General features: G+C 44.8%; 1 protein-coding gene across 1 annotated transcript in view; it reads left to right on the top strand.

Moving 5' to 3' along the window:
* Nucleotides 1-14,432, top strand: part of gas2b (growth arrest-specific 2b) — a 37,772-nt gene that overhangs the window by 1,043 nt on the left and 22,297 nt on the right. Inside the window, exons 2-4 of the mRNA XM_037695370.1 lie at nucleotides 2,295-2,404; nucleotides 3,009-3,150; nucleotides 10,881-10,944. Of these exons, the coding sequence (XP_037551298.1) occupies nucleotides 2,295-2,404; nucleotides 3,009-3,150; nucleotides 10,881-10,944 (316 nt within the window). The remainder of the gene's footprint in view (nucleotides 1-2,294; nucleotides 2,405-3,008; nucleotides 3,151-10,880; nucleotides 10,945-14,432) is intronic.

The following is a 14,432-nucleotide window of genomic DNA, read 5'->3' as shown; positions in this document are numbered from 1 at the left end:
GTGAACAGAGTGATAAAGATCTAAATACAGGGACGTGATTCATGACAACGAGCTGGTCTGGAAGCTCAGTCCTCACCTCCTTCTACAGGTGTGCAGTGGAGAGCATCCTGTGCTCCAGCATCAACGTGTGGCATGGAGGCTGCACAGCTGCAGAAAGAAAAGCTTTGCAGAGAGTGGTGAAGGCTGCACAGAAGATGTTGGAGTCAGTCTCCACACCATCACAGACATCTACACCTCCAGATGCAGGAAGAGGGCCACCTGCATCATGAAGGACCACACTCACCCAGCACACACACTTATTGCCCCGCTCCCCTCAGGAAGGAGGTTAAGGAGCATTAAGTGTAGAACCACTAGACTGAGGAACAGCTTCTACCCTGAGGCTGTTAGACTCATGAATCTCTAACCAGATAAATCACTGTGAAAAACCACATCATGTTGCTGCTGATCTGTTTCATGTTGCTACTGATCTGTTTCATGTTGCTGCTGATCTGTTTCATGTTGCTGCTGATCTGTTTCGTGTTGCTGCTGATCTGTTTCAATGTTGATGTGTTCATGCGTGCACATCTGCTCACAGACTCATGTTCATGTTTGTGCTGATGTTCAATGTTTTATGTTATGAGTGCTTAGTGTATATTTAGTTGATGTTTTTCTTAGTTCATATCTTAGATGTTATTACTGTTTTTCTTATACATTTTATTGTTGGATGTAACTGGGACCTTGAGTACATAATTTCACTCCACCACGTGTACCACATGAGGTGCGAATGACAATAAAGAAACTCTGACTCTGACTCTAAAGTCTCTCTTCCACCGCTCCTCTTCAGCCCGACTCGGCTCCGTTCGGTACTTTCCCACTGTCATTTTTTCACGGAACCGGACACTTTTTTGGTCCCTGCTTCTCTGGTGGGACCAAGCGAGCCAAACCAGCACCTAAACATGACGTCAGAAACACTGTCGGTCACTGACTGGTCAGGGGGAGGAGTCACTGGATCTTTCAGAAACTTTTCACCATTCTGCCAATTGCAATTATTTGGAACTTGGAGCAACGGCTGGATCTATTTTAAAGATTTTAAAAACAATAATGACACTCCGTGGTCTAATGGTGAAGTGCACGTGTTTTATATGCTTGGTGGCTGGCAACAAAATTCAGAGCGAGCCAGACGGAGCTCCGCGGGTCTGCCCGGTCCTCTCCATCGGAGTCTCGATCTGCTGACTCGCAGAAGGCCGTTGCCCAGACCCCGACCTCGCTTGCTCATGAAGACCGAACCCTGATCCCGGCAGACGGGCAGACCGGGACAGAGGATGGAAACATTTTTTAAAAACATTCTATGTATTAAATAAATAATGTATTTTTTTTAATCGGCAAAGATACAAAAATAAATAAAATAAATAAATAAACGGTGCCGGATTCATCATGAAGTCCTGTTTTTACTTTAATGACGATTAAATAATCTGTTAAAGTTAACTCAGCTGAAAAATCCTCAAAAGACACAAAATTATTAGATCTCAGGAATATTTCCCTCCAACATGTTTAAAGAAGAGATACGGCCTTTAGTTCAACTTTATTCTAACCCACAGATGTACAAATCACAAAACAAGAATTAAACTGTAAAGCAAAGCTAAAAAGAGGAAATATCTGTGAACAAGAAACAAAACCACACAAATAAACTGAACAATAAAAGTAGACACAATGAGTCTAAATAGACTCACCTGGGTAAATAAAGGCTAAACGAAAAAAAAAAAAAAAAAGAAAAATACATCAAACGATGAAGAAAAACTATAAAATTTTAAATATACATGTTTTTGTAGAATCTGCTTCATCAGAGATTTAATGGTGAACTAAAGTTCATTAAACGTTTATTAGCAAGACATGTATATATATATATATATATATATATATATATATATATAGTTTAATTAGATCATTTCAATAATCTGTATTCTTTTTAATTTACCAGAAACTTCAAAATAATTTCTCACCCTGCACTGAAACCTGTTTCCATGGCCTTACCCCCACCAGCTGGTGAGGCGTGTGACGTCAGTTTGAACCCCGCCCACTGTAACGGGTACTGAAAGGGGCTATGGAAACACAACGTGCACTGAACCGAGTCGAGTTGAACCGAGCCGAACTGGGCTGAAGAGGAGCGGTGGAAAAGGGACAAAAGTTGCTTTTCACAAAACTGTTTGTGTAAGGAATGAAAAGCAATGACATGTGGGCCCATGTGGTAAAGCTGAGAGTTTTCATGACAGTTCTGCATCAAGCTCTTTAGCTCAGTGTGTCTGGGTTCTTCTCAGGTGTGAACTTCACAGCAGACAGTCTGATCGAACAGTTGGATAACGGCGTTCTCCTCTGTCAGCTGGCAAAGCTGCTCCAAGAGAAGATGGTTCACACCAACAAGGGAAAGGTGCTGCACCTATCACTTCTCTAAAGGTTTTTACATTTAGGCATTTACATGATCACCTTTCACCTAAGAAACATGTCAACGAATAAAAATACAATCACTTAAGGACGATTAAATTTGACCAACCCAATAAAACAGTAATTTATTGATGTGATCATGGACACTTTAAGCAGACATAATTAAAATAACAGCTTGAACAAAGTAGTTGCTCTTCTCTTATTAGCTTTACATCCAGGAGCTACAAATCAGCAAACCACGAGTGGAGCTTTGCTCAGGGTTAGGGTTTGGTCTGAGACTAACTGCTGTTCATGTCTAGTCTGGTTTTATTTGACCTAACCTCACTTTGCTACAGTTTGGTTTTGACAAGTTTCTTTTTCTTTTATCCTTCGTGCACACACAGAACACTCAGACAAGTGGAGGATGCTCATATTTACACCCTGCTCTTCTTTTAAAGGTGGCTGGGCGTGTCATTGTGCAGGTTCATGTAGTACTGAAGAAATATAGAACTATGTTCCCACTGCAGCCTCGCTTCATCTGCGTGTGTGTGTGTGTGTGTGTGTGTGTGCGTGCGTGCGTGTGTGTGTGTGTGTGTGTGTGTGTGAGATAGCCGATGGCCAAAAGAGTGATCAACTGGCGAGCCAGTGCAACTTCTGGATCATTCTTCGCGCGAGATAATACCGCCAACTTTCTCTACTGGTGTCGACAGATCGGCATTGATGAGGCGTACCTTTTTGAATCTGAAGATTTGGGTGAGTTAAAAGCAGAGATTGTGTCTTAGACTAGTGCCTCCCAAACATTTTAGCTTCGAGTGTACAAAATGATTGGACTACATTATTTTGACCTCCATCTAGTACTGGATGAAAAATACAGAAACATTGTTTAACACAAGCATAATGACAACCCAACCTTAACATCCACAGTAACTTATTTATTATTATTTTTACAAGGTTATGACTAAATATTTTATTCTTTGTAACAATTAGAACAAATATGTGACACTCAGTCAAAGTAAACTGACACCTGGAGGTTATTTAAGGACCACCACTTGGTGTGCCATGACCTACCTTGGGGTAATAGCCATAACTTTGGGATCCACTGTTTTAAACAGTGGATCCCAAAGGGCTCTGACGTTTTTAGTTTCATTGTTTTAATGCCAATATTTGTTGACTCAACTGTCTGTGTTCACTGTTCTGATTGAGCAAAGGCCTTTAAACTTGAGGTTTGTAAGAGTATTAAGACAGTGTGGAAGAATCACTTAATTTTAGTGCATGTTATTTTACAGCTTTAAATATCTGACTACCAGATCGGCTAAGAAGTAGAGAATTAATATGCATTTAACCTTGAGTTTAAGCAGACACAGTATGTGGGCAGCTACAGGGAGGCAAGGAAAACCAGGGCATTTAATGGGTAACTTACAACCAAAACTCAGAAAAACTCAAGACCAGGAGAAACTAACACAAGGTCAAGTTTAAGTCAGTTTTATTGTCGTTTCATCACATGTGGTTCATGAGGTGGAACAAAATTGTGTACACAGGGTCCCAGTTACATGCAACAATAGCAAAAATATAAATTGTAAAAAGAAAGAGTATATAAGGATCCAAGATACAAACTAAACACTAACAATGTAAAACAATATGGCGTAACAACAGCAGCTTGAACATGAGTCTGTGGTGAGCAGATGGATATGAATGAGCACAACAGCACGAGATCAGCAGTACAGATAAGTCACTTGTCACCAATTAAAGTGTCATCACAGTGATTCTTCTGGTTAGAGATTCATGAGTCTAACAGCCTCAGGGTAGAAGCTGTTCCTCAGTCTAGTGGTTCTACACTTAATGCTCCTCAACCTCCTTCCTGAGGGGAGTGGGGCAAAAAGTGTGTGTGCTGGGTGAGTGTGGTCCTTCATGATGCAGGTGGCCCTCTTCCTGCATCTGGAGGTGTAGATGTCTGTGATGGTGGGGAGGCTGACTCCAACATCTTCTGTGCAGCCTTCACCACTCTCTGCAAAGCTTTTCTTTCTGCAGCTGTGCAGCCTCCATGCCACACTTGATGCTGGAGTACAGGATGCTCTCCACTGCACACCTGTAGAAGGAGGTGAGGACTGAGCTTCCAGACCAGCTCGTCTCAGCCGTCTGAGGAAGTAGAGTCTCTGATGAGCTTTCTTCATCAGGCTGGTGGTGTTGTTGCTCCAGCTGAGGTTGTTGTTCAGGTGCACACCCAAGTACTTGTAGCTGGAGACCACTTCCACCACAGATCCTCCTATGTTCAGAGGGTGGAGGAGGGGTGGAGGGTGGTAGTTGTGTTTGATTGGTCTGAAGTCCAGGACCATCTCCTTCATCTTTTTTTACATTGATGTGAAGGTTGTTCTTCCTGCACCAGCTCTCCAGCTGTTCCACCTCCTGCCTGTAGCTGGACTCATTGTTGTTTGTGATGCATCCAACCACCGTCATCTGCAAACTTTACAATAGCTATATTTACATGGACATAAGTAATCGGGTTAAATGGCCATTTGAAATAAAAATGTGTCATGTAAACGCCCCATTTGGGTTATTTTCTGTTTATTCAGTACGATCTGAAATAATTTGTTGATCAGCACGAAACAGGGGTTTACGCTGATTCATAACCCGAATGGTGCGCATGTAAACACTTGAACTGTTCATTTATTTTCGATCGTGAAAAACTGACCTGACTGTGCATGTGCGACTTTGTCATTTCCGCCTGGCTAATGCTAAGAATATTAGCATGTCGGGGAAGCAAAGCTGGTCGGTGAACGACACAACATTTCTTGTAGAAACTTTGAAAAAGCTCAAAATGACCTGTATTGCCTGTAGCTCAGTCAGGGAGTGCAGTAGCGTTTCCACCGTCATTAAAACCTGTCGTGGGTCCATTTTGGTGCTCAGGTTTGTTTACTTTCATCCCGGAAGTAAACCGGAAGTAGAATTTCTTCTTCTGTGTTTTTCAAGGAGAGTTTACCACTCTACGCATGTCTACTTCTGTTCAGAACAAAGCCCGCTTCATGTAAACGCTCGTCATGAACAGATTGTGCCCATGTAAATGATACATTTGAATTATTTAATCTGAAAACATTTCAATCCAGTCAAAGAATTTTGCACATGTAAACATAGCCAATTTGACAGCTTGGATGGGTCGGTGCACAGTAGAGGATGACACGGGAGTGGATTTTCACTCCTGTCCTGTCCTGGTCCCACAGAAAAAATCCTGTCCTGTCCCATTTCAGGTCCAGAATAAAAAAAATAGCTCCTGTCCTTTCCCACTCCTGGTAACATGACTCCTGCTCCCATCCTGCTCCCATTCAGAATGACTCCCACTCCTGCACCACTCCTGTTTTTTTTCTTCTTCATTTCTTCCATTTAGTCTTTAGGAAATACATTGAATTTGATTTAACCTTCTACCCATTCCTTTTTATATTACTTTGTGTTTAACATTTTACAGACTGTAAAATTGTAAGTCTAGTATTCCAGAGTGAAGGCTTATTGAAAGAAAACTAGAAAATAGTGGTGCCTGTCCAAAGTTTATTTTATTTTATTGTCCTGATTTGTTGGTTCGCACTCCTGTCTGGTCCTGTTAATTTTTCGTCCTGTCCCATACCAATCCTGTGAGTTATAATAAAGTTGACTCCTGTTCTGCCGGAATCCTGCTGGGATCCCGTGACCCACAGGATTCCAGAAAAATGTCATCCTAGTGCACAGTCATATGTGAGCAGAATGAACAGGAGAGGGCTCAGCACACAATCCTGAGGGGAGCCAGTGCTGAGGGTTATGGTGGAGGAGGAGAGGTTGTGGATCCTCACTACCTGTGGTCTGTTTGTTAAGAAGTTTAGGACCCAGTTGCAGATGGAGGGGCTTAGTCCAAGTGTGAGTAGTCTGTCCATCAGGGTTTGGGGGATCATGGTGTTGAAGGCAGATGTGAAGTCCACAAAGAGCATACGTATGTAGGAGTCCTTCTGCTCCAGGTGGGTGAGAGCAGTGTGGACCACAGTGGAGATGATATCCTCTGTTGATCAATTCTTGTAGTATGCATACTGGTGTTGAGCTTTGCTTATGTTGATGGTTGTTTTGATGTGGGTCATGACCAGTCTTTCAAAGTATTTAGCGACTATCAGGGTGAGGGCTACTGCTCGATAGTCATTCAGACTAGTCACTGCAGCACTCTTAGGAACTGTGATGATGGGTCTTCAGGCAGGTGGGAACAGTTGCCAGGGTGAGTGAAGAGTTAAAAGACATCAGCCAGCACCTCACAGAGGTGATCGGCACAGTCTCTCTGCACCCTCCCTGGGATGTTGTCTGGGCCAGTTGCTTTGTGAGGATTAATCCTCCTGAAGGTCCTCCTTACTTCTGCTGAGGTTACACTGAGAAACTCTTCTTCCGGTGGTGAGGTGAGTCTGGTGCTGGGTGGTCTATTTGTGTCTTCAAAGCGTGCATAAAATATGTTAAGAGCATCAGGCAGTGATTGATCCCTTGGGCATTGTGCACCCCTGCTTTTACAGTCTGTCATGCACTTAATGCCCCTCCACATGCTCCGTGGGTCCCGTAAGGAGAAATGTCCCTGTATCTTCCATGCATGTATTGCTTAGGCCCTCTTTATAGCAGCAGCCAGCTATTTCCTTGTCCTCCCCAGTTCATGTGAGTTGTCACACCTGAAGACAGTATCCCTGGCTTTCAGCTGGGTATGGACCTATGCGTTCAACCAGGGTTTCTGGTTCAGGTAGCACTTCACAGTTCCTAGATGTGTGGACATTTTCAGTAAAATCAATTGACTATTAAGTTTTTAAAGGCTATGCTTGAGCTATCACTTTCAACATCTACATGAATATTGAAATCCTCCATTATTATGACTTTATCAGTAGTTAGTAATAAGTCAATTAAGAATTCTGAGAATTCAGACAAAAACAGAGAGTAAGTGCCTGGTGAACAATATATAACTATTAAAAGTAGCTTTTCTGATGTCCATTTAGGATGGGATAGACTTAGAGACAGCGATTCAAAAGTATTATAACTAATAATTGGTTTTGTATTATTTAATTGTCCTGACTGAAGAATAGAAGGTACACCTCCACCTCGGCCAGTTGTTCTAGGAACATGAAAATTTAAATAATTAACAGGAGTGGATTCACTTATACTAACAAAATCCTCCTGTTGTAGCCAAGTTTCTGTCAGACAGAATAAATCAATATGATGATCAACAAAGTCCATGTTCAATAATCCAGGTATACAATCCAACATTTTTCAGTCAGGTCATATGGACAGTTTCTTTTTATTTTATTTTTTTTTGTGCTGAAATATTTTGCCTTTGATCCAGAAGGCTTCATCAGTCAAGGAAACACACAACAAAACTGATTCTTCCCCAACAGCTTACTCCAAAGCGGAACAAACCAGTTCTGCTATGCTATAATATGATGATCAGTTCATTAACTAACAGGGATTTAGAGGAAAGAGAGTCTGATGTTCAATAATCCACATTTAATTATTTTATGATTTTGCTCTGGTAAAGTACTTGTGTTAATTTAAATACGATTTTTATGTTTAATATTATTAGAGCTGATTTTTGGTTTATTTAATTTGAGCCGTGGGTGAGTTGACACTGTTTCAGTGGGGGTGTGGGTGGGTAACAGAGGAGAAGCAGCAGAGAGGTGTGGAGGACTACAACTCTGCTTCCTGGACTGGACCCTGGGTTGTGAATAATTTAGATTCATCCATCCATCCATTATCTTTACCCGTTTATTCCATTTTGGGTCACGGGGGTCGCCGGTGCCCATGTCCAGCAATCACTGTGCGAGGGGAGGGGTACACCCTGGACGGGTCGCAAGTCCATCACAGGGACACATAGAGACAAACAACCATTCACTCTCTCTCTCACACCTAGGGACAATTTAGAGTTACCAATCAGCCTAACATGCATGTTTTTGGTCTGTGGGAGGAAACTGGAGTATCCGGAGAAAACCCACGCATGCACGGAGAGAACATGCAAACTCCACCCAGAAAAGCCCCTGGACTGGGGTTTGAACCAGGGACCTGCTCGCTGAGAGGCAGAATAATTTAGATAATAAAAAAAATCAGCCAAATTTCTAGAAAGAAGAAAATAAAAATAAAAAAATAAGGTAACATTATTTATCTGAAGGGCAGACTGTTTTGAATTTAACTCCAACTGGGAGAACTCTCATGTGACTGTGAGCAGCAGTATGGTTTCATGTCAAGAAAGAGGACCACAGACACCATCTCTGCTTTGAGGATGCTGATGGAGAAGTACAGAGAGGGTCCGAAAGAACTCCATTGTGTCTTTGTGGATTTAGAAAAAGCATCTGACAGAGTGCTGAGGGAGGAGGTGTGGCATTACACGAGGAAATCTGTAGTGGCAGAGAAGTATGTTAGACTGGTACAGGACATGTATGAGGACAGCAGGACAGTGGTGAGATGTGCTGTAGGAGTGACAGACAGCTTCAAGGTGGAGGTGGGAGTGCATCAAGGATCAGCTCTGAGCTCCTCTTGGTTGCTTTGGTGATGGACTGACTAACATATGAGGTCAAGCAGGAATCCCCGTGGACTCTGATGTTTGCAGATTACATTGTGATCTGTGGTGAGAACAGGGAGCAGGTGGAAGAGAACTTAGGCAGGTGGAGGTGTGCACTTGAACGAAGAGGAATGAAAGTCAGCCATAGTATCCGTAGGTTTGTAAGCTCAATCGTCCAGGTAGATAACAACAAATAAGGCTAAATCATGTCATCTGGACTAGTCTCTTCAAATGAGAAACGTTTCGTCTCCCATCCAGACAGAGGATTTTGTCGGTCTGTGGCCTGCCAACCAGATCTGTCCCATAGGTAACCTTCCCTGCCGTGTTTCAAGTCAGTCACTTAGAGAAACTGGCCCAGATGACATGATTTAGCCTTTTTTGTTGTTAATCAGGCAGTCGTATATGGGCAGGAGCTCACAGGCAGCCGTCATGAACAGATGGAAGAGGCGCCTGGAGGTTTCACATGTGGAGTCGGACAACAACGAGCAGAGAAAGAAGAGTCAGGCTCTGAACCATTAAATGTGTGTGTGTGTGAGTGGTGGGGGGGTGGGGTGTTAGGCTGCTTGACAGAAGCAGAGTGTTTACAAATGTAGGCAAATGTAGATGTTAAAGAACCCGTTAAAATACACCAAAATGCAGGAAATCGCATTTACACTTTATTCAAAATTTTATGGGGGGACAACCCCCAGACATCCACTGCGCCGCCTACCCCCCCCCCCCCAACCATCCCACCCTTTATTTGCATTACGGCATCAATTGGTTTACAAATTAAGACCTGGGTGTCAGCAAAGGTCAAAGGAAACATTTTTCAAGACAGTTGTGAGACCAGCTATGTTGTTTGGTCTGGAGACAGAGACATGGGCAAAAAGACAGGAGACAGAACTCTGGAAGTGTCAAAAATGAAGATGTTGAGGTTCTCCTTAGGAGTGACAAGGATGGAGAAGATTAGGAATGAGATCACCAGAGGTATAGCACAGGTTGAACCAATGGGATATAAAGTTAGAGAGGACACACTGAGATGGTTTGGACATGTCCAGAGGAGGGACAGTGCTTTGCACATGTCCAGTGGAGGGACAGTGGGTATATTGGTAGAAGGATGTTAGAAATGCAGCTGCCATGAAAAATTCAAAGAGGAGACATATGGATGCAGTTAAGAGAGGACATGGAGGTAGATGGAGTGAGGACAGAGGACACAGAGGACAGAGTGAGATGGAGGAGGATGACTCACTGTGGAGACCCCTCCAAAGCATCTTTCTGTTTAAAGGTTCATATGTTGCTTGAGTGTTGGAGCAGAAATCTACATCCTGACACAGTTTTGTAATTTTATCAAGTACAGTAGTTTTCCATACACTTCTTGTAGGGGCAAGTCTAAGCAGGTCCACAGATGCGTGAGAACGATGAAATGCAGGTAAATCCTTACAGACACAACGTCCCTTTTGTCTGCTTCTTATACAATTGACTGAGAGGAAACTCGCTGAGCTTTTCTTAAAAGGCAGTGTTGTTTCTCTGTCACAATGGTACAATCATCCTTCCCATCTTATGGTGGGTGTAAAAGATACACTTTTAGTTTTTATGGTTAGCCATTTTAACAGTTTGATTGTAACATTTTTTTCCTGATCTAAAACTGACCCAGTCCCCCACCTGGTTCCTATCTTCACAGTTCCTTTCATAATAAAGGATAGTGGAGGTCAGTGAGGTTTTTCTTTGCAGGCTGCCCTCATGCCCTCTGTCACAAATCCAGAACCCACAGGAATTCCTGCTCACCTTTAAACACTGACTTGCATAAAAGAGATGGAAGATCCTCTGAAACGGCCTTCTCGGTTCCAAATGGAGCTCTGGTTTTCTTTTGTTAGAAACAGTATTTTATCTCCATAAACATCTTTCTTTTCAGATGTCACCTGTTGTTTTTTTTTCTCTGTTTCTGCCCCTCCATGCTCTGTTTGTCATGAAGTCCTTCACAAGCAGCCTTGGGAGGTGTGCCTGTGCCTGATGGAGCTGGGGAGGATCGCAGCCAGGTAAACTCAAATTAGCACCTGTCTACTCAAAGTACTACTTGTACTGTAGTCCCTGTAAGGATGGCACCATCTGTGGGCATTCCTTGTCTGTACTCCCTTGTGTGTCTCATCATTTATCCAATTAATTTCACCCTTGTCTCGTGCCAGCTGTTTGTAATCATGTCCTGTCTTGTCTGGGTATCTCAGAATCAGAATCAGAATAAACTTTGATGGAATTGCACCGAGGTACAACGCGAATATGTACGTACAGTCGTCCGAAAGATGGGCGGAGTGCACGAAGCTGCAACTACAGGAGAGTGCGGCCATTTTATCCTTATCAGATAATAATCTTAGATAGGAAAAGGGGGAGAAACATGAGGGTAGATGGTGGTATTACAAAAAAAGATCTTTCACATCTTGTCTATCAGGACACAATTTGAGCCATCAAAAAACTCTACCAGCAGCTCAATTAAAACATGATTACATTTGCATTTGACATCGAGGTGTTGAGATTTGTCCATGAGCTTTTTTCAGATCAGTCACAGATTCTGAGGATATTGTTCCAGCCAGCAGTTCTGATAAGCCTGCACAGAAAGTTCTCGGGAGGGGGTGCAGCGATAGATAAAGCTTTTGTCCTTGGGTACTCATGTCCCAGGAGAAATTTGATAGTCAGCCCATCTCCGAGGCCATTGGGAGTCAGATTAGATAAGCTTAATATTTGTTTTTCTTCAGGCAGACAGATTTTTTTCTTCAGCCTTGAGTCCATCTGGGCGTTCTGGTTCTGAAAAAGCCTAATTGTGGAATTTAATTTCACTGATCCATGCTATGAGTCTCCTTCAAGGTCGAACCCACCACGCTGATGAGTCCCAGAAGCCGCAGGTGGTTTGCGATTCTCAATCGCCTCCACCTTACAGTTAAGCTCATACACCAGACGATTTAAAGTTCCCACAGCGAGGACCCGACCTTCACACTGACTCGGGAGCTTTTCCATGGCCAAACTGCTCCCGCTGTCTTCTTCAAAAGTCAATAAAACAGAGCCCCGCCGATGCCAAAAAGCAGAGTCCCTGCTATCATAAGTCCAAATATGTAAACGTCTTCAACATCTTCTTGAGACAAAACTGTAATGCACATTGATTGCCACACTCCCCACGAATCCATGACGTACCCCACAGCGTGAGTCTCAGCTAGACATGCCGGTTCCCCAGGACCTTGTCGCTTTGATGAAAAAATCTTATCAATAGAGTTGAACGCCCACGATACCAAATCCATAATCTTCTTAATTTATGTTCGGGAGATGAGACCCAGGCGCTTCAGACACACAGAGAGCAGAGCAGGAAGAAGGAAAAAAACGGGGGAGGAGAAAACAGAAGCTGCCACCTCGATCAGAGCCTGGGAGGAAAAGAAGCTAGTCTAGTCTAGAATCTAGTCTGTCTGTTAGTCTTGTTCATTGTCGCGTCGTCGTTGGGTCTACCCTGTCTTGTCCTGCCAGTCTGATCCAGTCCCGAGTATATTTTGTAAGTTTCTGCCTCGTTGGCTATTTTAATGTATTTTCATTAAAGTATTTATTTTTGTATCTTCTGAGTCGAGTCCCTGCCTGCAATTACTGGGTTCATTCCTGCCTGATAAATCCTGACAGAACGACGCGACCAACACAGAACCCAGCGGGCAGAGTACTTCTCAGAATTACTCACCTGTCTGTTACAAGCCACAGATGGGGGAGCCTGTAATCCGGTGTGGTGGGTTCCTAACTGAACCTGTCCGAACACAAAATCGCCACTGCCTGGCGATTGAAATTTTGTCTTCGCCTCTCCTGGTTCTGGAGGAAGAGAAAAGGTTTCTGCCCTGGGGGGAGGGGGGACACCTGGCACCCGAGACAAATTTTTCTCCATCTCCAGCGCCGCTCGGCTACTCAGGGTGGATGTCAGGGGAGGACGCGGAGCTGGAGGACGAGCTCTGTCTGTTCCTGCTCCCTCTTCCCACTGTCGCCGCCAGGGCAGCAGAAAACGAAACCGGAAACAATCCACGAAACCTTTGCCAACATCCCTGACAGCGACTGCAGATCCAACTCGGTCTGGCAAGGCTGAGTTTCCGGGACCTGGTTCTGGTGCTGTTGAGAAAGCTGATCCAGATGACTTACCTCCTAGTTCTTCGGTGAGGGTGGAATCCGGCACCTCACTCCTGCACTAAGCTCGCACAAGGATCAGTTCTGTCACCTCGCTCTCCACCCCCGTTAGTCTAAAGGTCTGACGAAGGGGGGCCACCCCAGAGAACAGTCTACACAGCAGTCCCACACTACTCCTGCAGAGGTCATCAAAAAAGACACGTCTTGGGTGATAGATGCCTCTGATATCTATCACATAAACACCATCCTTCAAAACCTGTTGACTTCAGCTAAAAATAACCTGGACTGTTCTGACACACTTCTTAGGTTAGCTAAGAAACTGTTAATTTCTGTGCCCGGCCTCACCTCTATCCCAAAATATCACCAGCTTTTGATTGAGATCAGGTCCATAAGACAATCCACCACAGAACCTGGAGCCTGTCTAGAACCAGTCTTGGTCCCAGTTCCAGATCCAGTCTCGGTCCCAGTTCCAGACCCAGTCTCGGTCCCAGTTCCAGACCCAGTCTCGGTCCCAGTTCCAGACCCAGTCTTGGCCCCAGTCCCAGAGCATGACTCGGCCCCAGTCCCAGAGCCTTCAGAACCTGCAGCCTGCCCAGAGCCTTCAGAACCTGCAGCCTGACGCAGAAGAGCCAAGCCTCACGTCTCGTGTTCCGAGGAGGTCCTGGCGGATGCTCCTCACTTCTCCTGCTCCGAGGGGGTCCTGACGGATGCTCCTCATGTCTCCTGTTCCGAGGAGGTCCTGGCTGATGCTCTTCACTTCTCCTGCTCCGAGGGGGTCCTGGCGGATGCTCCTCACATATCCTACTCCGAGGGGGTCCTGGCAGACGCTCTTCACTTCTCCTGCTCTGAGGGGGTTCTGGAAGATGCTCCTCACATCTCCTGCTCCGAGGGGGTCCTGGTGGACGCTCCTCACTTCTCCTGCTCCGAGGGGGTTTGACTCCTCTCCAGCCTGTTCAACTGTGGGGGTCCAGACGGACTCCTCTTCTGTCTGCTCAGCTGTGGGGGTCCAGACGGACTCCGCTCCTGCTCCAGATCCTGCCGCCAAAGATCCTGCTGCTGAAGATACTGCCACTGAAAATCCGACCCCAGAAGATCCAGCCCCAGACGATCAGGCCGCAGAAGAGCTCCTCGCTACTGAGCTCCTCGCCTCTGACCCACCTGCTGAGGTCCTCGCACCTGGTCCGTCCACTGAGGTCCTCGCTCCTGATCCATCTGCTGAGGTCCTCGCTCCTGGTCCATCCACCGAGGTCCTCGCTCCCGGTTCGCCTGAGATCTTTGTCCCCGGCTCGTCTGAGGTCTTTGCCCCTGGTTCGTCTGAGGTCTTCGCTCCTGACCCGACCGCAGAAGATCCAGACCCGACCGTAGAAGATCTTGACCTGACCACAGA

This window comes from Nematolebias whitei, chromosome 2 (assembly GCF_014905685.2).
Source record: "Nematolebias whitei isolate Nwh7 chromosome 2, NemWhi1, whole genome shotgun sequence".
Classification (NCBI taxonomy): Eukaryota; Metazoa; Chordata; class Actinopteri; order Cyprinodontiformes; family Rivulidae; genus Nematolebias; species Nematolebias whitei.
The sequence above is the reverse complement of the archived record's forward strand: the minus strand, read 5'-3'. Positions and strand labels throughout refer to the sequence as shown.